The sequence below is a fragment of the Pleurodeles waltl genome, chromosome 6 (assembly GCF_031143425.1).
Source record: "Pleurodeles waltl isolate 20211129_DDA chromosome 6, aPleWal1.hap1.20221129, whole genome shotgun sequence".
Classification (NCBI taxonomy): Eukaryota; Metazoa; Chordata; class Amphibia; order Caudata; family Salamandridae; genus Pleurodeles; species Pleurodeles waltl.
This window is the reverse complement of record NC_090445.1, coordinates 1,466,592,941-1,466,618,675: the sequence shown is the minus strand read 5'-3', so window position 1 is coordinate 1,466,618,675 and position 25,735 is coordinate 1,466,592,941. Positions and strand designations below refer to the sequence as shown.

The 25,735-nt window shown below is 44.1% G+C and overlaps 1 protein-coding gene across 2 annotated transcripts in view; it reads left to right on the top strand.

Annotated features, from left to right (window-relative positions):
* Window positions 1–203: 203 nt before the first annotated feature.
* BICC1 (BicC family RNA binding protein 1) overlaps window positions 204–25,735 on the top strand; it is an 821,381-nt gene continuing 795,849 nt past the window's right edge. Inside the window, exon 1 of one of the 2 annotated variants that reach the window (XM_069240970.1) lies at window positions 204–701. In XM_069240970.1, the coding sequence (XP_069097071.1) occupies window positions 494–701 (208 nt within the window). In that variant the 5' untranslated portion in view covers window positions 204–493. The remainder of the gene's footprint in view (window positions 702–25,735) is intronic. The other variant, XM_069240969.1, reaches the window with a different exon arrangement.

The following is a 25,735-nucleotide window of genomic DNA, read 5'->3' as shown; positions in this document are numbered from 1 at the left end:
TGCTTCAAGGGGGGCATCAACCTGCCTGCGAGGCAAGGGTGAGAAGTAACGGAACATTTAGGGTCTTCCCGGGATCCTCAGCCCCCACCCCCATCGCCCAGAAGGGGTAACGGGCCGCTAGCCATCCAATCACAGCGCAGAGCTGCGGTTCGGCGAGCGGGCGGGGAGGGGGCGTAGGAGACCGGCGGACAGAGGCAGGGCTAGAGGAGAAGAGGGCTGCGCGGATGCTGGGCACATAGAGGGGTTTTGGGGGAGGTGAGAGGTAGAACCGCTGCTGCCAGGGTAGCCCAGCTGGGGATGCATAGGCTCTGAGAGGACAAGACTGCCATGAACAGGCGCTGAGTTAAGACTACAAGATCTTCTTTGCTTGGTCGGGGTGTCATGCATAAGTTGTAAGAGGAGGGCTGCGGTAGACCTGAGGTGCGAGAGCCTAGGCGCCCTAGTAACAGAGAGCCAGGTGAGCCCATCCGCAGCAGGCACCCCGGACCTTGCCATGGCGGCGCAGTGCGACCCCTTCTGCGGGGCTGGCGGGTACCTCCTGCAGCAGCAGTCGGACCCGGGCTCCAACAGCGAGCGCAGCGCCGACTCCCCGCTGCCTGGCTCTGAGGACGATCTGAGCGGCCCACACAGCCCGCCCGACCCCGAGTGGACCGAGGAGCGCTTCCGAGTAGACCGTAAAAAGCTCGAGGCCATGCTGCAAGGTAAGGACCGGGCCGGCGGGGATTCGGAAGTAATGGAAAGTTTTCCCGGCGAAGCGCTGTCTGAGGGAGGGTGACTCAGAGCACTGCCCGCGTCTCACCCCTCCCGGCATGTTTACAGCCATGGGGGGCGCCGGGTTTGGGGATGAAGAAGTGTTTTAAGTGTGTCATCCGTCTGGACTGCTAGAGAGAGAGAGGAGTGTGCATGGCCAGAGAGGGCTCGTCTCGGGAGCCTCCCCTCCTATGAGATCCGTTACATTCCCCATCGCGGGGCAGCAGATGTTTGCTGTTAGCGCTGTGAGCCGTTCTGCAGTGACAGCTTCCCGGTGACAGGGCCAGACGGGAAGAGGTTTGCCAATGGGATCATCTTCGAGCGCAAGCACAGTATATTTTGAGCGCTATATATAAAAAATATGTACAAAGTGATTGTTTGCTAATGTCCACTTTGGTTTAATTAACTGGCTGCACGTGTTAGTCTTGGAGACTGCCCAGAAGTGTGAGCATGATGTTAAAGACAACTTTTTAGATCACTAACGTGTGTACCAGATTAGTCAGGTAACCACGTGTTTTATTAACCGTGTGGTATGTTCTAATTAACGGTTTGAATATTTGTTCATCTACCTACTTGAACTGTGTTTTCATAAATAGAGTTTGCTACATAAAACTCGTCTTTAAAGTATTTTGACAAAGTGTGCTTTTATAGTGTTTAAAGGGTCCAGTAGCCAGTACTCTTGGCCTCAAAAATCAGTTTCTCAGGCCGTACTGTGTTATCCCTATAGCCCATGTAATTCTTTAGGGACACAGCCGTCTTGTACGTAAAAGCATGCCGCAGTCACTATCCATGTAAATCAAGTTGAAACCCCAAACTCTGGTGCTGTAGTTTTGGCCACCAAAAGCGCTGCGGCGGCTGGTCAGGCGTTTGACGCACTATACTATTGCAGTTGTAAAACTAGGCCAAACAGACCAGCCACCATAATGTCCTCCCATTCACTTCTACCGTAAGTTGCGGCAAATTACTCTGTCAGAAGGTGACCGAAAATAGGTGACAGGTCGGCTGGGAGCCGTGCCGGATTGGAGTGTTGTAGCCACCATTGGCGTTAAATGGCACTACGTGCAGCAGCGTCACTACAGCTGCCTCCTCTACGCAGAGACGCCAAATACTGCCCAATTCCGACCACTTTCTGAAAGGTGCTCTGCCCACCCAGACCCAGTGGCATTGGTCTTCTGACTAGTAATGATGCTACGCTCGGGATGGCGGCCAGTCTGCGGTGAGCATCTACAGTCTCCGGGGCTTCTCTTTCCTGGTTCCCATAGAACCCCTCTGCTGCAGGGACCCTTGTTTTCCACAGGAATTCGTTAAGGCTTAGTCAAAGAACCAGAGATTGAAGGAAAACCTGGGTTTAATTAAAGACTTTTAAACAGTCTCGAGATGGAAAACAAGAAGTGCGTGTCCTTTTTCTTCCTACCAGGACTCCTTCGAGACTCCATGTACATTCTCATTAGAAGTGTTGTTGGTTTACTCTCGATAAGTGCCAGACTGGTCTCAATAAAGGTGCAGCCATCTGGCCACTACTGTTACGTTACAGGTGTACTCGCCCTTCTGCGAAGTTCTAGTACAGTTTCTTGAAGTTCTCCTGAAAAGTGCCTTTATCGTGCCGTCAAGCGAAGGTACTATATGTTTGACGGTGTTTGCTTGCAAAGTCCTTTCTGCACGTTGTGACCATAAACATGACACCACACATATAAAACAGTTCCTTTTTATCGTTGACAAGCTTTTAGAGGCTAATTGAGCTTTCCTCGGTCCTTAGGACACTTCCATTAGGCAATACATGCACACCTGTGTGCCCCCCAAGAAAACTTTTAACAACATTAGTATGTAATGGGAAATATTGCAGCGATTTATGATTTTATTTTACACATTCATGGCTGCTTTGGGCATACCAAACCTGAAATGTAGGTTAGGACACGTAAGCAAATGGTCAACATTTTGGGCTAAAACTGTGGCGTTCTCCCTTTCTCAGGAAGGATGGCGTGTTTGTTAATGAAAAGTGTTGAATTATTTTTTCCCAACCACTTCTGTTTATTGTTACCAAGGTTGCTTTGAGGCTCAGCATACTGTAGAAGTGGGGGTTATGACCCGTTTTTTTATATTAGGTGCTCATTTTGACTGCTGTCGAAGCGGGAGCCAAAAGACAACTAGTGTTGGTGGTCCGAAGACCGCCGCATTACGACTGACCAACGGATTTCCACCCATAAACAGGCAGAAATCCAACACTGTTGGCTTGACCGATGGTGAGTGAGAGGTGGTTCCACCGCCATGCCCCAAGGACTCCGCCCACCATAATACGAGAAGTAATTTGGCCTGTTGGCCCTTGCACAGTGGTGCAGCATTGAAACAGCCGACATCCATTCCCTCCCAGATGACCACCTCGACCTGGGCTGCTGTGTAGCCCAGACAGATAGGTGGACTGACCGAAAGAGGTGTGTGTGTGGTAGATGCATGTGTGTGGTGTGTGCAAGCATGTATGTCAGAATGGGTGTGCGTGTCTGTATGTGGAGGGTGTGTGTGCATGTATGTGAAAGGAGTCTATGTGTCTGAATGCAGAGGGGGTGTATGTATGTATGCGTGCTGTCAGGTGGTGGTGTTTGTATGTATGCGTGCTGTCAGGTGGGGGAGTTTGTATGCATGCTTGTGGTTAGGTGTTTGTATGCATGCATGCGGTCAGGTGGGGGTGTTTGAATGTATGCGTTTGGTTGGGGGTGTTTGTATGTATTTGTGCAGTCGGTTGGGGGTGTTTGTATGTATGCGTGCGGTCAGATGGAGGTGTGTGTTAGGAAGTGTGTGGGTGAGTGGGGGTGTGTGCCTGCAAGTGTGTGGACATGTGGGGGTGCATGTGCTGGCAACAGGAATAGGGATACCTGTCGTGTTGGGTGTGTTACCACCGGGGTGTTTATGGCGGGAAGACTGCTGCGAAAAGCCTGGTGGTTTTCTGCCTCGTAATATGACCTACGGTTTTCTGTATGCCGCGGGCCTAGAGGTGCTCACAGTCGGGTGCTGCGGTCTGACTGCACCAACTGCACCAACGGGACTGGTGGCATTGTGGCGGTTTGGCTTTGGCCAAACCACCAAACTCATAATGGGGAGGTCTTTATCACGGGGATTGTGGCGGTAAGATCACCACCGCGAGTGTGGTCGTTTTAAGACTACCACACTTGTAATGAGGGCCTCATTATGTAATTTAAGACTTGTTAAAAGTTGTGTTAGAACATTGTTACTAATTTTTAGCCAAGGGCCAAGAATATTTGTCTGTTGTGTGTCCGAGGGCTGCATTGATGCCAGCAGTGTGGTGGTCAGGGTGTGTGTAAGGTGGGTCTAAAGGAAGCATAGCATGTACGTCTAATGGCTGAACTGCACAATGTTAATCCGGAAAACCTAGGACCAATCCTAGCTTCCCAATTTTACCAAACTATGTGATCCTAGGCAAAAAAAATTCCCTTCCCTCCCTCTTATTCTTCATTATCAAATAAAAGACAACCTTGATGGATGTGCGTTGTACAAAACCTTCACCTGTGTTTGACTTATTAAACTATAATGTTGTTCATGTATAACAGCAACCCAGGCCACCCAAATGGTGCATATAACCTCTGACTTAGCTCTTAGTTCTCTGTCTTTGTTGCCAGGGTGTGGGACAAGCACGAACGTTCCTAAATTCATGTTTGAAAACTATCACTTAAAAACATGCACTGATAGTCTTATATACTACTAATACTAGAGTGAAACGGTTCTACATGTTAATGGAATATTTTCTAATTTTTAAAGAGAATTGTTCACATTTTTACACGTTTGTTGCAAGAAGTTTTGAAAAATGTATGTGGACCTAAAGTTAAGCTGTGCAGGACACCCTAGATAATTGCTTCTTTTATCGTCGATCAACTCATAAATAAAAGTTTGCCCGTTTTGAACAGGGGGCCGTACTTTGTGTATCACAGTGTTAGAATGTGGAGCGGTGATCCCGACATCGTCAAATGCGGTATTTCAGGTGCGCAGTGTTAACCCAATTACTCTAATTTCCACTCGCGAAAGGGGATTCAGTAGTAAAACCGAATGTTTAATCATTTCCGAAGGTGTGCAGAGGTGGAATGTTCAGTTTGAATCCCCATGAATTCCATTAGGGTTTACCTAGTTAATATGGTGTGGCCATAACGTGCCGGTGTGGTATTGATTATAGAGCTTGGAACCCTAATTTGGGGTCAAACTCGCCTTTGGGTACAAGTAAAAGTGGCTTCACAAATCACAGAGTTTATTATTTAGTACACTTGCCTGGAAAAACTAGCGTGGACAAGCCAAATAATGTATAAGGGGCAGGTGTATGGTTTGGTTCTTTGGTAAGAGTTTTAACGATCATAAATGCGTTCAAAATAAACCATTAACATTTGAAATTTGGTCGTGCAGGAATGGTGTGCATAGTTGAGAGGAAGATTTCGCATTTTAAAACGTAACTAGCCAGAGGGGTAAATCCAGATGAAAATAACAACTGTATTTCCATCATAGACGGAGTTTATACAACCCAGATGCACCCGAGGTGTAGTTTACCTCTGTCAAACTAATTGGAAATACAGGAACTCGTAGTCCATTTTATGTCAATTACCCTGAGTGCTTGAGCACACGATAGAAAATAGTCACTGCCTGGTGTCAGTTAGAGGACTATTCTTGCTAGAAAGTTAAATATAAAGGAAGCATTTAAATCAGATCTGTAAGTCAAATCATAAATAATTCTCATTGTCTACGTGGGCGTGGGCTTTACGATCGCACCAGCAGTTGGAGCAAGGCAGTGCTTAATTTGTGGACAAAAATAAAAATAAGTGCCAGAACCCTTGTCAGGAGGCCACTGCAACTTGCATCACCGAATGCCCCTGTCAGTGCTGCCAATGACATTTCAAACACAACTACGAACCATTACACGCCTACAAGTGTCAGAATTCAAAATATTCCAGACCTCCAAAGTTAGTAGAATGGCTTGGGTGTCAAGTATTATTATTAATGTATATTGAATTAACTGCTGTTGTGCTGATCTCTAAATTAGATAAACAGTGCCACCCTGATGCAAACTGTAGTAAGTGCTGGTGTTGACAACTAAGTGTGGGTACTGAGCACCGGAAACCAGTGCTCAAATTAAGCACAAGTGCAAGGATAAAACCAGACTCTAAACAGTAGGCCATTGGTGGAATTTCAGATACCCCTTTGTAATTTTGCATGATATCATGTTACCATTTTGTGTGAAATTTCAGCAATTAATCACATGGCGTAATCATGTTGTTTGTGGCAAAAGTTTTTAGTGCTGGAGGAGGGAACAACATGAACCAGGAGACCATGAACTACTGATGTTTGCGGAACTTATTTTTTCTTTGTCCATTTCATTTGGTGTGAAATGCATCCCAATGTCCAAAAAAGACATCAGGGCGCATATTTCACTAAAATATAGTGCTAAATGTCAGTTTTGAACTTTGTTTAATTCTGAGACATTCTTGCAGAATTTCACATCTAACCTAAAGCAAATCATATGAATTTCGCTCACCAGATATAAAACACACACACTCAGTGGCTCTTGTGCACACTCTATGTCCAAAAGGATACATCACAACAGTACTCTTCCTTTTGGCCAAAGACAGGCAACAGTGTATACTTTCTAAAATATTAGCATCTTCTTAAATGTGGCATTTTACCAACCAGTTGTGCAAAGGGATATTGGAGCCTACGCATAGGGTACGTGTATGCATTATTTCAAATGTAAACATTCAATTTAACAATCTGGCAGTGGTCAAAGAGCACCATTCAGTTTGCAATCCAACTGTTCTCTTTTTATGTCAAAACAGATGCTCTAATCAAAGTGTTTTAGCTCCCGCCATCAATAATTAAAACTACAGTTAAAATCCAATAAATACACGTAGTTTGTTAAAAAGGAAAGAGAAACACGTTAAACATACTCCATTAAAAAGCACAATCACAATAAAACACGGCATGGCATCCCAGTAAGACCATCGTGAATTCATGAGGATTATAAAAGTACAGGTGCAGAAAGAAAACACTTGGGTGATATAAACCCAGCCACAATTAAGGACAGTATACCATTCCCACAAAGCAAACGACGGGTTCATGACGAGTGCAAAGCACGTAAGTAAGACACTTAAGCTATATGTACTGTTTTACCATGGGTGGTCAACCTTCTCTCTGAAGACTGACACAAAGTATGTAATTCATGCATGCTACAAAATGTGCAGAGCCTCTTAAGTTATCAGACTGAGCTAATCCCTAACACGGAGGGCACTTCTCTCAGATAAGGCCACACAATCCATTGGAATGACGCTACAGTGTTAACCACATACAGAGCGTCCGACTTCATGCATGGTGCTAATGCCGACTTGACATGTCTAACTGCATAAAAATTAAAGAGTGGAATCAGCCAGCGCCGCCAGGCAGTCATATTTGTTACAAAACAAAAGGAGGTGGGTTAAGTTATCTATCCCGCCAAAACTACAGTCCGAGTGTTCGGATCCTGTGGCAAGCTTAAAGATGAGGGTTAAGTAATCCCTGGTCAGCAGGATGCCCAACCTATACTTTACATACACTGTTCTTTTTAACTCGGGGTACAACACATCCAGATACTCAGTGCACACCGAACTGTGAGTATTGCTAAAAGAATTGCATACTATAGACCCTGGCCTCAACTCCAGGCCCTTCTTCACCATCATAGGCATGCAGTACTGCTCTTCATTTAGGTCTGTAGTATCCTTACTAACCTTGCTGGGGGCTCCCCAGAGGGATCCCATCTGCACGTCATTTAAGGTATTACAGGCATCAGATGACCATGTTTCCCCCTAAACTCATTTTTGTGGGTAGAATCTTCTGGGGTTTCTAGATAAACTGCGGCCCTAGGATTTCTTATCAACCTGACCCAATAGAGGACTGGTCCTAACACCTCCGTTTCAGAGACTGGAGTAAAATGCTGCTCCCTATAAAGTGGCGTACCCAGCTCCAACCTTAGCAGGACTCTAAGGAAGTTATCAGCCACAAGAACTGATCTCACATTCGCAAACCCCCTGCGCTCCGCCCCATAGAGTGCAGTTGCCACTGCAGTATGCTTGAATATTTACAAAATAATGCTTCTGGTGCTGGCTTTGTATCTAAATTTAAGTACGGCACCAGACATTTGTCACAGGACTAGGGCTGCCTTCTGCACCTGGTTATTCCAGTGTAGGTTAGTTGAGAAGCAGACACTAGGGACTCAAACTGCTTAATGATTACTAAGGGGACACCTCCAATTGTAGGAAGTGGCTTGAAACTGGCGGGCTGCCTGAGTACCATACTCTTTATTTTGCTACCATTGATAGTCAATGACTCCCTAGTAAAGTATTTCCCAAGGCTTCTAGAGCGCATAAGTCAAACTTATTTTCTAAATGCATTGCACCAGCCTTCTATCATAATTGCACCCATTTAGAAACCATTAAAACATTGGTAGAAGATAGTCCACGTTTCCTGTAACTTGATGAACTTGTGTAGGAGATTCATTTTATTGTCAGCACTTTTGTTTCTGCACCTGGCCTATGAACTTTATGGATCTGTTCTGTGTTGTGTTCTTTCAATTGATGAGTCATTTAATTTTCTGCATCCCTCCTACCTAGAAAGCTAACAATTCAATCTAGCCTTGCCTGCTGATTTTCCCAGGTTGTCATTGTTAGACATGTCAGACTTTTGTAGTTTTTAGGTCCAAAATGTAGTGCAGAGCAGCATACTGTGATGCAGAGTAGAGTATAGTGCTGTAGAATGTAGTGGTGCACAGTGGAGTAGTGCAGAGTAGAGTGGCGTAAAGTTTAGTGGCAGAAAGTGTACTATTGCTGAGTAGTGTCAGTGCAGTTGTGTAGAGAGCAGTGCATAGAGTGTAGTAAACTTGTGTAAGGTGCATTGAGTTGCAGTGGCATAGAGTGCAATTGCCGTAGAGTACAGTGGTTAAGAGTAGAATGATATGGCATGAAGTGGAGTAGAGCGGCATAGGATGCAGTGTCCTAGAGTAGATTGTTTCGGAGTGGATAGAAGTGTAGTTGTGCAGGGTAGAGTGCAGTCGCCTAGAGTGGCATAGAGTATAACGGCACAGAGTAAAGTGGTGAAGAGTGCAGAGTAGATTTGAGTGATGTACAGTGGACTGGCACAGAGTGCAGTGTTGCAGAGCGCAGTGTTGCAGAGTGGCATGGAGTACAGTGGCATAGAGCGGGGTTGTGAAGAGTAGATTGGTGTGGCCTACACTGCGGTGGTGTAGAGTGCAGTGGCAAAAGTGCAATGGTGTAGAGTAGGGTGAAGAAGAGTGCATTGACATAGAGTTGAAAGGTGTAGAGTTCAGTAGTGTGGAGTGGTGCAGAGTGCAGTGTTTTAGTGATGTGAAGTGGATTGGTGCAGAGAACAGTGGAGTGGCGTAGAATGGAGAATTCATGGTGTGGTAGCACACTGCCATGACAGACAACACATTTTCAATTGAAATTACCATTACATTTGCACAGACACAGTTTAACTAATACAACTATACAGTGCACAGACGAAAATGAGTGGAAATTGCATCACCTACTGTAATGATTTGTGTTTGATTTAAGTATTTGTTTCCTACACACTTCAGAAATAACAAAGAAATGTGCTTCATTTGTGTTCCCAATTCTGATTTATTTTGAAATGCCTATACAGTTCATGTAAATGTTGCTGTGCGCCAGGGGCTGCCCCGTTAGGGCGGAGGAGTGTCGCCCCCAGCCAGCAGCCGCAACTGCAGAACCTTTAAAAGAAAATGATAATAAACTTAGTTTATTATTGTTTTCTTTTAAAGGGGTGGGGCCACAGGAGTGACGAGCAGTGAGGGGGACTGCAAAGCATTCCCCCCTCAGAGCACGTGTTTTTGGCCGGTCATCTTGGGCTGGCCAAACAAACATGCGCAATAGGCTCTCGCCCAGCCACTGTGTTGCTGGGCTGGTGAGATCATGCACAGACTCCCAGTCTGTCTGGTAGTGCCCTAAATGCTACATCCTCGATTGCCAGCAGCGAGTTGGAGGGTGAGGATGTACGTAGACCAGTGTCATCTGCCTATGAAAAAACTTTAACCTTGAACTTTTGTATTGCAAATACATTAAGCTATTTGGTTTGGTTCAGAGCCTATGTAGGTGGATCAGGATACAGAGCAAAAAGAAGAATCTTAGTATGTATGCAAATACTGTCAGCCAAGCGGCACATATGATCTCTGCCATCAAAGAGTTATACAGGGATCTTACCTGACACATAACATTGGAACCAAACCCCATTTGTGACATAACAAACCACAAATACCTCAGGGAGACCCAAGCAAAGGCCTTTATAGCATCTAGCAGCATCAACCCAACCAATTTCCATTGTACCACAGCCACATCCAGTGTTGTTATAACTGTACTGATGTGCAAGGTTGTCTCTCTGCCTGGAATAAAGCCATGCTGCTTCGGGTCTGCGAATGATGAGATTATCTGTGACAGCTTGTTAGCTAATATATGTGAACAGTTTTTAGAATTCGAGTTAATAAGTGAGATAGGGCAGTATGATCCACATTTGGTCGGATCCTTTACTTTTTTAGAAATACTGCAATGTGTTTTCCCCCAAGAAACTGGTGCCTTTTCCGAATCAATAAATGAAGTCAACTTTTTAATTATGACCAGTATCAATATTTTAGAAAAGGTTCTGTAGAACTCAAGAGGTAACTGATCCAGACCTGCAGCTTTCCCAAAAGCCAAATGAATTAATGCATTTTCAATCTCCTGTGATTTTTGGCTTTGAGTGTTTCCCACTGTGAGGGGGTAAGTACCCGTGAAGGTAATTCTTTAAGGAAGTATAAATCTGCTCAACTGATAAATTGCATGTCTCCGAATACAGATAAGCATAGTAGTCCTGAAAGACATCCCTAATCTCTCCGGGGCTCTAGAAAAGCCCTCGCTCCTTCTTTTGATTCAATTTTAGCAATCAGATTTTTGCTTATTTTCCTTTACCTTATGCACTAATGTCTGCCCAATGTCTTCACTGTTCTCGAACCTGTCCAGCTGATATGCCCTAATCTTTTTTCTATTGGCTTGATATCAAATTGTGTATAGCAACCATTTTATCACAGACCCTTATTGCTCCCTCCATTGAAAATCACCCATTACATTACATTACCTTCCAGAACAGATAGGCGTCTGGGCATCTCTATCTCTATTTGTTTGTCTTGCCTGTGATGTAATTGATTCTCTGTCCCTGGACACAGGCCTTCAATACGTCCCAAAAAAAATCCAAATATATGTTGATCCCAAATTAGCTTGCCTTCCATACTACCATTAAACTGTTTACCTAATAAGAGTTTCCTGTTCAAGGTCAACTGAGGTGGATAAGACCCCCCCCCATTTATGAATAACGATAGTGCATTACGATCGGTTAGCCTCCGCGGGTTAAGATAGATAATAATGCTTGAGGCAGGGGAATTATCTGCCAAGAACATATCAAGTCGTGAAACCGATTTGTGCGGGGTACAATAATATGTGAAGCCATGTTCCCTTGGATAGCAATATCTCCAGACATCCACTAACCCATTGGTCTTCATTGGCTGAATAACTGCCCCTCTTATTTTACAACTTAAACTACCTTCATGAGATTCCACGGGAAAAGCATCAGTTCCAGGCTTCATAATCATAAAGTCACAACCTGTGATGGGGTTTGTATTGATGTGTTTGCGTGATGGTGTAGTGTCCTATTGTTCAGTAGTGTAGCACTGTGTGATGTGGTGACATATATTAAGGCTTGGTAAGTTGTACTGATAAGGTGTGTTGTGAGATTGTGTGAAATGTTGTGGCACAGTAGGATAAGGTGACCCATGGTGGTTTTTAGTCTGGTGAGCTCTAGGGTTTGATGCGAAAAAGGGTAGAGTAGAAGGGCGACATCTAGGGCAGGGTGATGTGTTAAGTTAAGAACTTTGTGAAGTTGTAGCGGGGTACTGTGCAATGTGTACTGTAGTGAGGCTTTTCGTTTATTTAAAAAAATAATAATTAAGCACTAGTAATCAATGGATTCCACAGAGGCCTGGTGGAGCACAGGTGGTGGGGGGTGGGGGGAACAGCAGGCATAACTGACCATCACACAAGTCTAAAAACTAGCAGGAAATGGTGAATCTTAAAATGTTTCTGGAGCAGAGACACAAAGGAATAACGTAGTGTGATGTGGTGTTGGACTGTGTGGTATCTGTGTTGTATGATCTGGTGAGATAAGGTGGTAAAGTATGATCAGATGTCTTTGTTATAACATTGTTATGGTGTGATGTGGTGTTATACAGAACTGTGTGTTGGTTACATTGTGAGTATGTATGCTTTGATAAGAGTAGAAGGTCCTCATATGGTGTGTCTGCGTGAGTATCTTGTTGGATGCATCGTCTAATTGTAATAATCACTAAATGGTGGTGCCAAATTTAAACAAAATCTACATTTTCTCCAAATCTCTGTTCACTACATATTCTTTAATGAGGGGCAGACCTCTCATCTCCTGAAAAGGATAACTTAAAAGCTTTGATCAAAAGGGTTTTCTTTTTTTCTTTGCTTTTGTTTTACGCTTACCAACCCCACACTTTTCTCTTCTGCCTCCTTCCAACATGAATATATAAGCTATCTACTCCCCTTAATAATTGTTGGGCACCTATAGATTTTAATAGTTTGGTTCATTGCGTACGTTAAATCGGGAAAAACGAACGTTGGCATTTTCAGACTGAACTTTGCTGAGAGACTTGAATCTGAGGGCAGTAAGTATCTCCAAGAATAGTACATTTATGGATGATCCACACCCTAAAAATCCATAGTTTATGGCTCCCTATATTCCACCCTAATATCTCTTTGGTCTCTCGAGTCTTTTGGATACCGTCTCTTCTTGTTGTTTTCGAATGCCTGGCTGAATTACGAGTCACCTCGCTGCAAGTTCGCAGCGCATAGCTGATGCAGCCCGTCTTCTAGCATGACGTTTACCCTATCTGTAGCTTCAGTTGAAGGACATTTAGGGGGTAAGCCGGTGTGGAAAATACCTTCTGTGAACAGGTTTGCTGTGTGGCAGTCACAAGGTTGAAATTCCAAAGCTAACAGGAAACTAAATTGTGCGAATTTAGCTATTATGACGGGTGTAAAGAGTGGGTGAAAGCACCCTATTTGTAACCCTCACAACACTGAAATCTAATTAGGGGTTCATGGCATGCATATATTGTACACTATATACTCTCTTGCTGGACTTTCTCGACTATAAAGTGGTTGAAATAATCAGAACAGTGTTTCACATATCCTGATCACGGGCCATCTACAATAATTTGAGAAGTCTGTTTACTTCTGGTCTATCTTGCTTACTAGATGCACTTTTTTGTCACATGCTGTGAAGTTAGCAGCTGACCACAACATACACATGGATCTGTCATGATTTGCGTATGTAATATGTTGTCAGACCTTGCTGTGCAGTGTTAACCTATCCTTTAAAGGAAACCTTCATGATCAGAACAGCCACTTACAACTACATGCACATTTCTATGAAGTGTGTTAAACTCTAAATGTGAGGTTTACAAGCAGTGACTTGGTTTAATGGCGAAGAATCCCTCACACTATTCCTTGGTGATTAAAGTGCTTGGAATGTTTTAGAAATTGGATTTTGTCTGCTGGGGGTAAGTTAATCTTTAATAGGTTAGTTCGTTTTGCTAGCAGAAATCCCCCACTATGCAAGTTAGGCGTTCAGGAAATCTCGGCTTCATCGGTAGATAATGCTAGGGTAAGACATTTTTTGCAATTTTTTTTTTTCCGAATGGTGTATAAAATGTAATCATTCACAACTCTCTTCCATCCCGCATGTTGGTGATTTGTCTGCAGCTGTACCTTTTTATTTGTGCATATTTGCAACCTTTTATTACTTGTAGGCAATGACCTTCTTTTTTTTTTTTGCCCATAAATCAGACAGTTCTCATTACGTTGGTTTGGATGCCTGCGCCTCTCATAGCCAAATTGATTCTGAAGGTAAGAGAGAGACTTGCACACTCCTAGAGTCGCAGGCTCAACTCTCACTCAGTCTGCTTTCTCGGCTTTATATCACTTGCATTACCTCCCGTCCCTCCCTCGCCTTCCTTTAAACCAATGAGGCTTCCTGCCTCCCACTAGACCCTCCCCTTTTAAACCCCCCCCCCACCCCTACCCCCTCCTGTTCTTTTTGTCTAGCCCACGCTAGACTTTCCCTTTTCACTTACCTTCACGGCGGGGCCTGGAGGTCATCGTTGGATGCACTCCTCTGGAAGCGGAGCTCCGCGAGGTGTGCTTCGGCCGGGCGCGTCTTTTCTGAGCAGGCGGGGCTGCTCGTAAGACGCGTCCTGGGAGGCGGCTGACGGGGTCAGCCGGCTCTTGGTGGCTGGGACGTTCAGTTCCGGTTTTTCTTCGCCGCGGAGCCGCGGAGGGATGCCGAAGAGTGTTTTTGGGTTTCTGTGCGGGTAAGACGGGCGTTCTGCCCGCATTTTGACTGATATTCTTGTTTTATCCTTTATTTGGATTGGTTCTGGGATATGGTTCCTGGGCCCGGTATATTTTATCTGTGGATGAGATCGTGCCTACAGATTCAGTTGATGGCCGGAATCCAGGTGCTAGAGCTCAGTGGCGAGGTCAAGTACCTTTGGTGCAGCAGGTTACCTTTGTACAGTGGTACGACTCCCGCCTACACCCTTAACATGTCTTATGAGGATTATTTCTTCTTCCTCCTCAAAGGAGGGAGGTGCTGATGGCATTTCCACTCCTGGGAGCCCCCAGATTCAGGGTGGTGGTGCTGCGCCCATCATGTCCAGGGAGGAGGTGCAGGAGGCTGTTTCCAGAGCTCTTCATGCGGGGATGGCCTGGCCTAGTGGGGCTAGGGCTACCCATTCTCCTGCAATTGCAGGGAAGTCCTCCTCTGAGAGTGTGGGAGGGGATGCTCCATCTACGTCCTCTGGGGGGTGATTTTGGCTACTGGAAGGTGATGTGGGTTGTGATGGCACATGTACGGGACAATTTGGGGTTTCCTGTGTTTAGTCCCGCCAACGCTGGCTCTCACTTATTTCCACGATATCAGACGCTGTCTGAATTTTCCATGCCTTTTCGGGGACCTGTGAAGGATATGGTGTTTTGGGAGTGGGGATGTGGATATGGCTCAGGTTCCACGGTTCATTCAGATACGTTCTTTACTTTAGGGTAAGGAAGTATGGCCTCCCTCGGTCCTCCTGGTTTCACGTTTAGCTCCCCTGATTGGCAAAACAGCTGTCAATCCGGAGGATTGTGTGCCTGCTGATGCCACGGCCCGTAGGGTGGACTCAGGGCTTAAGAGGGCTTTTGCGGCTGAGACTCTGGCTCTGAGGGCAGGTATTTCTTCTGCTTATGCGGCCCAGTCGTTGGTGCAGGACTTGGATGACCTGGCAGTGGCTGTTCAGGATGGGGCAGAGTGTTCGGAGCTCCTAGCTGGTATGGGGCAGCGGCCTGGTTGTTGGCAGATGTGTCTTCAGATGTGGTCCGTACTTCATCTCTGGCTTCTGGGGCTTTGTTTGGGGCTCGTAGGTCCCTCTGGTTGCGTTCCTGGAAGGCTGATCCAGGGGAGAAGGCGGCCTTGTTGAGACTGCCGTTTGAAGGCCGTAACCTATTTGGTGGGCATTTGCCGTCCATGCTTTCCAAGGCATTTAAGGAGAGGAAGCATGCCTTACCTTATAAAGGGGGTTCTTCTTCGGGTAAAGGGTGGAAGAATCATTCCAGAACTTCTCCTACTAGGGATGCTAAATCCTTTTCATTCGGGAAACGACGTTTTCTGCCGCGTTTTTCGCCTAAGGAGTCTGCTCCTCCGACCCAAGGTGGTTCCAAGTAGGGGTCCTGACAATCACTGTGGGCCTGGTAGAGGGCCGGTTGGGGGAAGACTGTGTCACTTTCTGTCAGCTTGGGAGGACAGTGTAGACGATCATTGGGTAATAGACATTGTGACCAATGGTTATGTCATAGATTTTGTTGTGGTTCCTCCAGATTCAGGGGTACGTCCCACACCTCTGCCTTCAGGGGGGTCCCGGAGAGGAGCATTGTTGAACGGAGTGCGAGACTTACTGGTCAAAGGGGCCATTTCCCGCGTTCCGCTAGACGAACGGGGTCAGGGCACTTATTCGGTCTTGTTTCTTGTACTGAAAGTTTCAGGGGGATTTCGGCCTGTGCTCAATCTAATGGAGGTGAATACCTGGATCGGGACAGTGCATTTCCGCATGCTGTCCATTCAGACTATTTTTCCATTGGTCAGACGTGGGGACTTTCTGGTGTCACTGGATCTGCAGGATGCTTTCCTACACGTGCCTGTGGCAAGATCCTCTCAAAAGTTCCTGAGGTTTGCTGTGGATCGGGTGCACTGTCCGTTTTGTGTTCTGCCGTTCGGCCGCAAGACTTCTCCTCAGATTTTTTCGACGGTACTGGCCCCCCTGGTGGCTTTGCTACATTCAGAAGGGGTGTTTACTCATCCATATCTGGACGACATTTGCTCCATTCTACCTCGCAGGCCCTATTTCGGAAGCAGGTTGCCCAAGTTCTGGTGTCCGGCAGAACCACGTTTTTTTTAATCAACGGGGGGCTATCGGTTTAGTCCCATCCCTGGATCTGAGTTTTCTGGTGTCTCCGTTTCGGACTCTTCTTGGCTTGGTGGCAGTGTCAGTGAAGAAGTTTGTGGTGCTCCGGTCCATGGTGTGGATGGTTGTGGTACAGACGGCCCTCCGTGCTTTTCTATGATTGCGGCTGCGAGGTCATTTGGTGGTTCTGCGGTGCTTGTTCGGGCAACGTAGTGGCCAGGGCTTATGTCATACTTCAAGGGGGGACCTGGTCTAGGGCTTTGTTCGGTCTGGCCTGGAAGATTTTTGTGTGGGCTCAGGAGTGGGTTTCTGCTCTCAGGGCTGCATACGTTCGGGCATTGTGTTACTTCCTCTCAACTTTTCTCCATCCAGAGTTCGCTGTTTCTTCATCTGGTTCGGCTCTGGGGTCTTCCAGTGCTGGATGTGTTCGCGTCCGAGAAAAACGCGTAGCTCGGTCACTTCGGCTCTCGGTTTTCGGTGTCCCCAAGCCTGGGAGGTGGACGGGATGTCGTGTCCTTGGTCGAGGGGCCTTTTGTATGCGTTCCCGCCGTTTCAGCTACTCAGGCCTTTGCTGTTAGGGGTGCGGCTTCTGGGGGCCAGGGTTGTCCGGATTGCTCCCCATTGGCCTAGGGCGAATTGGTTCCCATTGCTGCGGCTGTGGGCGTCCGGTCGGATGTGGCCTCTTCCTCTGTGTCCGTCTCCCCTGGAGTTTCCCGGCCTCTCGTTGAGGTCTTAGGGGAGGTTACACTTGATGGCCTGGGAATGGCCCGCCGAGGTTTGACGGGTCTGGGGGTGCCTGTGGCTTTAAGTTCTACTTTACTGGGTTCCAGGCGGCGTTCCACTTTACTTCCTTAGGGTAGGCTGTGGAAGTTTTTTTTTTTTTTTTTTTTTTTTTTCTTCTTGATGCTTGAGGCATGTATTGGATCCTACCGGCACGTCTCTCTTTGATGTGATGCAGGTCTTGCAGGACGGTGCACAGTTGTGGTTGTCTGGGGTGTCTCTGCTGGTACAGTGGGCGCCTATTCAGGCATTTTGAGGTCCGTGGCGCAGCCTTCCGGTTAAGGGTCGTTTGTTGCCGGGATTTTTTCAGGGGCTTCTTCATTTGTTTCCTCGCCCTGTACGTTCTTTTCCTTCAGGGGATCTTTCTTTGGTATTGGAGGTTTTAACGGATTATCCTTTTGAACCTCTGGGGGACTGTGTTTACGTCTTCTTTCCTTAAGGACGTTCTTTTTGGTGGCCATTGCTTCGGCTCGCCGTTTAGTTGTATTGGGGTCCTTGGCCTGTTCCTTTCCTTTTTGGGAAGTTTTTCCGGATCGGGTGGTTCTGGTTCCGGTACCTTCTTTTATCCCGAAAGTCAATTCTTCTTTTCATGCTCGCCAGGAGGTCATCCTTCCTTCCTTTTGTCCGAATCACGCTTTGGTGGAGGTGGTTCGTTTGCATTTGTTGGATGTACGCAGGGCTTTGTTGGAGTGCCTGAGGGTGGTGGCTCCTTTCCGTAAGGGTGATTCGCTTTTTGTAAATTTTGGGCCGACCCGTAGCGGAGATGCCTTCCACGGCTTCCTTGAGTCGGGGGGTGAGATCATTGATTCTGTTTGTTTTTTTCCTTGATAGGGGTTGTTCCTCATCAAGGGGTTTGGGGTCATTCTACCAGGGGTATGGCGGCTTGGGTGGCAGAGTCTCAGGGGATTTCAGTGGTGGTAATTTGCAGGGCCGCCACTTGGGCCTCGCCTTTGGCGTTCGTTCGGCATTCTGGCCGGTCGGACTTGGATAGTTTGGAGTCGGTATTGGTTCACCGGGTCTTATCCTCTATGAAGTCTTAGGGGTGGGGTTTTGGTGGCCTTTGTGCATGATATTGAACTTCTTGCAACTCAGTGTCCGTCTCCTGTGTGCTTCTTGCTATGTCTCATTGGTTTAAAGGAAGGCGAGGGAGGGACGGGAGGTAATGCGTCCATTTTCTTGCGATAATGGCATTACTCCTAGTCCTACTCCCTCGCCTTCCTTTCCGTTCCCTCCCGCCCTCCCGGTACGGACTGCCTGAGTTGCTGCTTGGGCTTGGTTTTTGTACAGGAGGGGGTAGGGGTGGTGGGGTTTTTTAAAAGGGAACGGGAGGGTCTAGTGGGAGGCAGGAAGCCTCATTGGTTTAAAGGAAGGCGAGGGAGTAGGACTAGGAGTAATGCCATTATCGCAAGAAAATGGACGCATTTTCTGTCATTCTGTCTTTTTCGTTCTGCTGCAAACTACATCTATTTACCACACCCTTGCTTTCGCCATCTTGCTCTGTTACTCTCACACTCATTCTCTCCTGCTTGTCTTTAACAATTGATTCTAGCCACCTATTACTCATTATCATCTTTCACCACTCAGTCTCGCCCCATAAGATTGGCATACACACCACAACTAGTATGCCCTCAATCTTTCACTCTTGCCCTGTCATTTACTCTTGCCCTCTATCAATTGTGCTTGCCCTCCGTTATGAATTCTTGCACTCTATTGCTCACTATAGCCCTCTATCATTATTTTTCGTCAGCACAAATCCAGATTCCCTATACTTTCATAACAATAGGTGTTACAACACAAGGCCACTGTTGTTTCATAGTAGGATAATTATTTGGGGTGGACAAGTGTCCCCTTCAAAGGATAAGGCTCACACCTGTTAGTTGTCTCACAAATAAAATAACTTAGACCTGTGCTCAGTACCTGGTAATGTGACCCACAGCAGTCAAACTTAGATCAAATGCTATGTGTAAAGAATTTAATCAGTACATTTATGTAAAATAAAGGCAGATGTGAATAAAATACCACCAAAATGGCAAAAGTTCAATAAGTGGGACCAGAGATTTCTGTTTTCAGATTTAGGAGTGAAAAAAGCCAAATATAAAGCACCCTATGTAAGTCAATGGTCGCAATAGACCAGGAACAAGGTGCAATTTCAGCCCACCTCAATGAGTCCAGATTGGATATCCCATGTGGATTGTTCCTGGTGGAAGTCTGTAAGTCACAAAAAGTTTCTGAGTCTCACTCAAGAAGGGGGCTTTGTAACTTTTTTTTTTTTTGTGAAGAAAATGAAATTTCTTCTACATCACGGGCAGAAAAGGACTTTGCCACTTTTTGAGAATCAAATTGTGATTAGAATTTACACCTGTAAAACAGTTGTTGACATATAGTTGGGATTTAATGAATTTTTCAAGACATGGCACTTTTTGGTGACCATTTCTCATTTTTTATTTTATTTTTTTACAACAAGCAGAAAACTAGTTTCAAAGGCACTATGAACGTTCTATGTAAACTTAAAAATTGTCGCAAAGGAATAGATGGCTGATGTGCTCAATGAATAGCTCTTGCTTGTACAGTAACATTAAGCAACATAAAGGTTAGTAAGTAATGGACAATTCTGTTAAAAGAGGCTGCCGGAAGTATGGATAAAGCATACATTTTAGTTAATACATAGGTCTGACATAACCATTTAGAATGGAATACCAGTTTCTACGTACAACAGCCTGAGACATCTATGCATTCAAATGTAGCTCCATCATTCACTTGTCTATATTTGCATGTTCTTCAGAACCACAATTGGGAAAGATCTACAACATGTTATGTAGGATATGTTGATGATAGTTTTCTGTTAAGATCTTCCCTTACTTTGTTGAGTTGAATAAGATTCCAGGTAGAATAGATTTCTGACTTATATCAATGAAACAAAGATATATTTTTTCGATTTTTTTTAATGCTCTTATCAAACCAAATATGGTACACTAATATTTATATGTGGAGTCCACAGATCGAAATAGCTGTTTTTCTTTTTTTACAGTTTTTATCTTTCAGATTTGAACTAATTTTTCATTCAGTTAAATCATTAGACCAAAGAGAATTATTCATAAGTTTTCACAAGAGGCATTACAAGAAATGAACCAAAACTCAGGATAAGAGAATATGCAGAAGATGTCCTGACTGAGCACAAATCTAAAGTCCTTCTCTTAAAGAGATCTATTGTGAAATCACAACACCTGGGAGGATGATTAAGTGACTTATATTATGAAATTTTACTTACAATATTCTAAAATAAAACTTATTGTTAAACATTGGAAACCGATGGAAAAGGAAATTATCTAAAAGGTTTAACTTCTCAAAACCCCTTGTTATGATATTAGAAAGTAGTGAAAATCAAAATGATATATATGAAAACAGCAGCATGATATACTAAGGTTCAACCAAAACAACCAAAAATAGTGAAATAATGCTAATTTTGGTTTTTACTATTGCAAGGCCTATCTCTCCCACAGGGTAATATGGGGATTGCCTTGAAGTATCTTTTAAGTGTAATATCCCATTTGGAGCAGATAGAGATATGGAGTTTGGGGTTTCTGAACTCACAATTTTAAATTACACCTTTTGGTGAAGTTGGATTTTGAATTGTAAGTTTGAAAATGCCACTCTTAGAAAGTGGGCATTTTCTTGCTTATCATTCTGTGCCTCTGCCTGTCTGCTGACTGCACACCTGGATCAGGATGACAGTTGGGCTGTCTGTGCATTCACTCTAGACAGTCACACAAGGGGAGCTGAGGTGTGCCCTGCATATCTGATGAGGGACTGCCACTCTGCTTGTTGCCTTGCTGTGCTGGCCTGCTTCTTGCTACTTCTGTCCTGGAAGTGAAAGTACTGGACTTGGCGTTCTTCATCCTGTTTCCAAAGGTTCTCCAAGGGCTTAGAATGAGCTTACCTCCCTTTGAAGTCTCAGGAACATCAAAAGATTCTCTTGCCAATGCCTGAGAGTGCTGGCTTGCCAAATGGTGCCAAATCCAGTTCCTGTGCCCTTGGAAGAGAGTTCTGGTGTACCAAGGAGGAAACAAATGCTTCGACTTCCAGAGCAACTTCAGAACTGGCGCTGCTGTCTGACCCAGTGCCGCTGCCTCTACCGGAGCCATGATCTCCATTGAGTGCAATGACCATGATAGACACCACAGGCTTGACGCCACCGCAGTGCCTCTGAAGTCCCATCACAGTGTGAGTCCAGAGCACCATGTCCCCGACGTCCAGGACACCTGACTCTGCCACAGCACCTGTTGCCCTGTGGTGTGATCGAGACACTGCAAAGTCGACACCTTGTATCTTGACCTGCGGGATTCATTGTCCTTGCAGGGTCGCATCACTTCCCCTGTAAAGGTAAGGAACTGGCGCCTCATGTTCCTTGCCTAACAGTAAGGAACCAATGCCTCACCTCCCTGGTAGCAGTAAGGAACAGACATTACACCAGCTCTAGCGACGCCTCACCTCCCCGACTCCATGCACGCCTTTGTTTCCTCAACATTTTCTAAGGTACTGTATCTGGGGCCATTGCGTCTCCGTGACTGGCCCACCCTCCCTCGCGAGCGGTGTCGGACTGTTGGAAGCGACTCTGCCAAAATGTAATAGCCCCAGTTGGAGTTATTGTGCTTCTAAGCACTATAGTAAGATTTACTCTTTGAACATTTGTATCTTTACTTGTGTACGTTGGATTTTTGTCATTTTGGTCTTGTTTTACTCAGATAAATATTGGATATTTGCCTAAACTTGTGTGTGTCTGTACACACACACACACACACACACACAAATACTATACACATGGCCTCTGAGAGAAGCCTGACTGCTTGTGCCAAGCTACCAAGGAGATGTGTAGCGGTTATCTTAGCTGTCTGACTCCCTTACCTTGACTAGAGTCAGGGTCCCTACTTGGACAGAGTACAAACCACTACCAGCTAAAGACCCTATTTTTAACAGTGTTGAATAATGGGATGAATTAATGCGTGTTGATATAATTCTACATGCTGTTTTGATATTATATGTACAGCAGTTCACTTTGAGTATCACATAAAATACTTTGAGGACTTCAATTTATCTACATTTAATACAAATTACGACTTTGAGTGGATATACTGGAAAAAAATATGTGTGAACATCCACTCTAAATGTTTTCTTTTTCATATCATACTGATACTGAGCTCATGTGATTGCTATGATCTATGAACTACACTTGTTATGAAAAACAGTCTATTGAAATGTTTGTGAGGATGTGATACTCTTGGGATATTGCTGCCTTGCCTCCAGTCCTTCTGCAATCCCACATCCTGTTGAATAATAGAATTAGAGTACTAACAGTGTGTTTTTCTTGTGTATATGAAATACGATCTATACACAGAATAAGGAAAGTTTGGCAAAGCGAGCTTGAGTGATTTTCATAGGTCAGTGTGTGTGTGTGTGTGTGTGTGTGTGTATATATATATATATATATATATATGTATGTATATATATATATATTATGTAAATTAGGAACAAATGCTCCAAAAATATAGCTATTTGGAATTTGAGAAATGAAAATCAATCTTTACCTTTGTTTTGTTAACTTTCATGTAATTTATGCATGCCGCTGACGATGGTTCTTTCAATGATTAAAAAAAAAAAAAAATGCACAGTTCTCTAAAATTGATTGGATGGATAAAACAAAGTGTATGTTTATCAGTACAGGCCGTGACTAAGTTATTAATGAAAACGGAGCTTGATGACAAATTTTGGATTGATAAATTTACCATTGTGAAATTAATGGTGTGGTGAATATATTTTCACATGGAAAGCACAGGTTGTGTAACCGTGTTAAGTACTCCACTGTTGAACACTTTTAAGGGACCAAAACAGGTTCTCTTAATGACTAACACCTAAGTTGTACTTTTCCAACCTTAAAAACATTGCTTTGCAATGGAATGCAGGATACTTCTGCAAAGTTTGTATAATGTGGGCTACAATGCACATCTCAGTAGTGTAAATCAATTATTGCAATAGTCAAGCAGAAAGCAGCTTTCAAAATTGGTGTAGACCCTTACACTGGCTCCCTCAAATTGATCAATCTACTAGGATGGCTTTGGGGATTTGTGTGACTATTATGAATAAATATTCAGGTTGTGAGAGGACAATCATGGAAGTCTCATTTGTTTTCAAGAATGGCATTAATGTGTTAATGCTCTAATCAACTGCATCATAGTCAACCATTCTTAAGTTACTCATGAAAACTGATGTAGCCTCTTACCATTCCCCATCATCAGTCAACATTTTTTTAATTATGGGTAGCTTTGTAAATAGCTAGGTGATACAGGTAGTCTTTTTGCTAGGAGCAGTTTGAACAAATTAAGCTGGTTTCCCCAACCTGGAAAGCAAATGCTCTATGTACATCAATGTTTACGCCAGTGCTCAAGTTTACTCTCTATAATCTATGCTCCATCTTCAGACTCTACATACCTCTATGTGAGGTGGGGAAAAAATGTGCCATTTCTTGTTTATGCTTGGGCATATGCCTATCTTATCACTATCTACACTATGTAGCAATATTCAACTCATGTATGTTCTGTGGAGCATCTTAAACTGTTAGTATGCTCTTTTATTCCTGCAAATCAAATTCTATTGCACAATCCTTCCATTTATTTCAGCCACAGGTCAGTAATGTCTGAACTGTTTTGGGCCTGGTGGGGAAAGGGGCAGCCAAATGTTGCTGGACCGCAACTGAGGTAGTTAAGGCATTTTGTCACCGATATCCCGGTGCCTGGCCTACGATAGGGGCTGCAAACTGAACACCATATATACCCCTACAGTACCTGACGCTCTAGGTAGAAGCTGAGAATAATAAAATGCGTGGTAGGGAGAATTAGTATTACCTGAGGTACTAGGTAAGGTTGTCTGCTGCCTCCAATTTTATTCTCTTTGTTTATCAAGCCTCTTGTTACAGCCATCAGCGAAGATGATAACATTTGTCCTCCTGTTCCTGGTATATCCAAATTGAAGTTGCAGATGAATTGGTTGATTATTTGAAGGCAAATAAATCTAATATCCAAAACCTATTAGTAAAGGTTCAGGAGTTCACCTTGACTAGGAATCATAAAATCAGTCTGGGTAATACACAGATTGCTTAATTTAATGCTACCATTTGCAATGTTCCGCAGGGTCTTGGTCCTGAGTATATCCCTAATGACCCAGTTAGGTATTTGGGTGTTTGTTAGGTCAAACCGGGACAACCAGACAATTTATTTATGAGGCCACATTAATCAAAGTGTGCAGTCTTCTTACAAATTTGAGTTATTGATTCAATGGCCATAATTAAAATGTCAGTTTTTCTACTATTTATTTTCAAACGTTCCTATTAAACTTCCAAAACAATTCATTTCTGAGATGAGTTTTTCTTATTTACAACTGAATAAAGAGCATTTTATTATCAGCAGCGGTCTTAGATATCCTATTTTGCCCGAATTATATGCTTCATGCTCAGATTTTCGACAATTGCTTATTCTATGCAGTGGTTTAGGAAACAGACATTCTATTATCAGTGTTTATGAAAGTATTTAATATCACAAAAAACCGATATAAAAGTATTCAGGAGCTAGTTTGATGTAAAAATTTACTTTTCAAAGAATTCAATATACTAGGCTGTCATAAGTTCATTTTATTAAAAGACTGTATAGGTTTCGGCATACACCTGTCAACTGAACTGAAACAATGGGAAAGTCTGGGCTTTCAAACTGCTAACTTAAAATACAGCACCTCATCAAAAACCTGAGATCAACTTCGTATCACAGATAGTAATATTAGTAAAAACCTGTGACTTAGGTTTTTTGAAAATTAAAAGTTTATTACAGGGTATCCCACATCTCTTGAGCAGAAGGCTTCTATGTCTTTGTGAAAATGTTGTTTACCTTTCTACTTGGAGGTATTGGTAGGGGGTATAGGCAGATCCAAAGTAGTTGTCACTATTATCTGCTTACTAATCACTTCCAGAAAAGGGAGAAGAAAACTGAGTTCAGGCTTTACCTTTGGAGTGGAAAGAACTAAGCCAATATAAGCTCTTAGAGCCCCCAATTTTACGAGAAAGGAGCTTTTTTCTCATTCGCTCCTTTACCGCACTCCTAAAATAGTGAGCAGGTACTATTCTTGTTTTAGTAATTTTTGCTTTAGATGTCTTTCGGAGGGGGAGAGGACTGGCTTCATGTTATTGCTACTTGTCCAGCTCTGCATGAATTCTGGAAGCACGTTTGAGTTCACAAATGAAACTGCCATTTTTGTTGGAGCCTTTCAGGATTCTGTGTGGGATTATCAGAAGTAATGGTCCAAGTAATAGTTCCAGGACCCGATGTTTTTCACTATCTGAACACAATATTGTATTTATCACCTAGTCCGTAGCTCGCCTTCTGTTTCTACAGTGGTGGAAACCAAATGAGGTACCCCTTCTTGTTCATTGGCAAAGTAAAATGGATCACGTGTAATTATTTTTGTGCACTTAGGGCCAAAGAATGCATCATTTAAGCAGATATAGCAAGATTCAGTGAGTTTCTTTGTTGGAATCGTGAAATTGACAAAAAAAATTCAAAAGTGGTG